Source organism: Otolemur garnettii, unplaced genomic scaffold (assembly GCF_000181295.1).
Source record: "Otolemur garnettii isolate 467f Iridium unplaced genomic scaffold, OtoGar3 scaffold00052, whole genome shotgun sequence".
In the NCBI taxonomy this organism is placed as follows: domain Eukaryota; kingdom Metazoa; phylum Chordata; class Mammalia; order Primates; family Galagidae; genus Otolemur; species Otolemur garnettii.
Genome location: NW_003852447.1, coordinates 7,203,179 through 7,205,222, shown reverse-complemented (window position 1 = coordinate 7,205,222; position 2,044 = coordinate 7,203,179). Strand labels below are relative to the sequence as shown.

General features: G+C 37.6%; 1 protein-coding gene across 1 annotated transcript in view; it reads right to left on the bottom strand.

Moving 5' to 3' along the window:
* The window catches only part of HECTD1 (HECT domain E3 ubiquitin protein ligase 1), a 112,183-nt gene that overhangs the window by 6,834 nt on the left and 103,305 nt on the right, over positions 1–2,044 (bottom strand). Inside the window, exons 37-38 of the mRNA XM_023514398.1 lie at positions 1,690–1,827; positions 464–1,071 (exon numbers count right to left, since the gene is read on the bottom strand). Coding sequence (XP_023370166.1) covers positions 464–1,071; positions 1,690–1,827 — 746 coding nt within the window. The remainder of the gene's footprint in view (positions 1–463; positions 1,072–1,689; positions 1,828–2,044) is intronic.

Here is a 2,044-nt window from a genome sequence, read left to right as displayed (position 1 = left end):
GCCACCTTAGGTGTACGTGGCTGGCGCCTTAGCCAGTTGAGCTATAGGCGCCGAGCCCTGAGTTCTTTATACTACTGACAAATCAAAAGTTCACGGAGGCAGGTGGATTGTCTGAGTGCACAGGTTCGAGACCAGCCTGAGCCAGAGCAAGATCTTGTCTCTATAAATAGCCGGGTGTTGTGGCAGTTGCCTGTAGGCCCAGTAACTCAGGATGCTGAGGCAAGAGAATTGCTTAAGCCCAAGAGTTTGAGGTTGCTGTGCGCTGTGACACCACACTTTACCAAGGGTGACAAAATGAGACTCTTGTCTCAAGAGAAAAAAAAAAATCAAAAGTTCAAATAATCAGTATTTCCCATAGCATATTACTGTTTCTGAGTAATATATGCAAATCAGTGAGAACAAAGAAACAAAGCTTTAGAACTTACTCGTCTATTAGTTTGGAGAACGTATATATAAAGCTTACCCTAAATCTTCTATGCTAAGTGGAGGCCCAGAACCTGATGGATTCTTCAGCACTAGTTCCTGTAATTTTGTGTTCTTCTCATCTTCAGAAAGACCTTTGTTGCTTAAAATCTGGCGCCTCTTGATAGCAAGGTCTTTAATTTCTTTTAAAAATCTGGCTCTGTGTGGGTTTACTAGTTCAAAGTCTTCCCATGTTAAAATTCCATTAAACCAAGCTGGCGGTTTTGGTTTAGGGGGATCAAGAATAAATTCCGATTTTGAATCCTCTTCAAAGCTTCCTACTGAGAGTGAATCATGACCTTCTTCTGTAGAAGCCTCAGATTGACTTTCAGTACAGTGTAAGTCTCTATCACCTCGTGACTCATAAATGAGTTTACTCATGTTGCTTTTAATGTCACCCATACACATAAGTTTAAAAAAGGGTTTAGAAATAGGTAAGTCCACAAGTCTATTGTCTTGAATGCATTTGGCCAAGAAAATCCCAAGGAAATGAAAGAGTTTTGTGATTCTTTCAAGCTCATCACTATCTTGTGGAAATGGTGCTGTGAACAGTCCGCATGACCTTTGCACATAGTATCCAGGAGGTTTCAATCCACCTCCAAGATCGACCTAATGTTTTAAAGGGGAAAATGCAAATAAAATTAAAAGGTAACAATAAGCCTATCATCATTGTGTTTTCTAAGAAAAAAATCCACAAATAGTGAATACCCTCATCTTAGCTATCTAAATGTATGTTTACATTTTATAAATATAGTATAACGTCAGTAAGTTGACCACCCAAAGGACTATCACAAACTGATCAACATAAAGAGGTGGTCAACATAAGGACCTAGGCCTGATATGTACATATCGTGCATATCCAGTCTATGAAAATTAGGTCAACTTAAGGAGGTAGTCAATGTAGAGAGGTGTTCAACTATGGAGGTTCTACTGTAGCTTTCAGTGACTAAATTTTATCCTTAGAAATATTTTAACAGTGTCAAGATAATTCCATAATAAAGAACCTGGCCTATATTCTGGAAGCACAGCCTATTTTTTAAAATTTCAATATATTTAGGGGGTTCGAGGGCAATTCTGTTAGATGGATATATTGTACAGCAATGAAGTCTGGGCTTTTAGTATACCCATCACCTGAATAGTGTACATTGTACTCAGCATAACCTATTTTTTAATACTTGCCAAATCCAAAGTCACAACTCAAATTATGAAGAAAGAAATAAATCTTACATGACGAGATTCATCATCTGGAAAGTTATCATCACAAAGCCAAGCTCCCAAGTCAGTTCTCTGGAATTCTGCTGCCACCAGAGCATAAAACTCTAATGTGGGTCCCAAGCCAGTCCCTTCTTCTCCTAAAAATTCAACCTGAAATATGAACAAATTATGGGGGTGAGTGAATCTAAAAGTTTTGGGTTTTTTAAAAAGGATACAATTCTTAGAAAATATGTGACATCTGATCAAGTAATGAACTTTTTTTTCACAACAGTATATAGTATAGTATAAGCAATACAAGAGTTATATTTTAGATTTTTTTTTTTTTTTTTTTTGGAGACAAAGCCTCAAGCTGTCCCCCTGGGTAGAG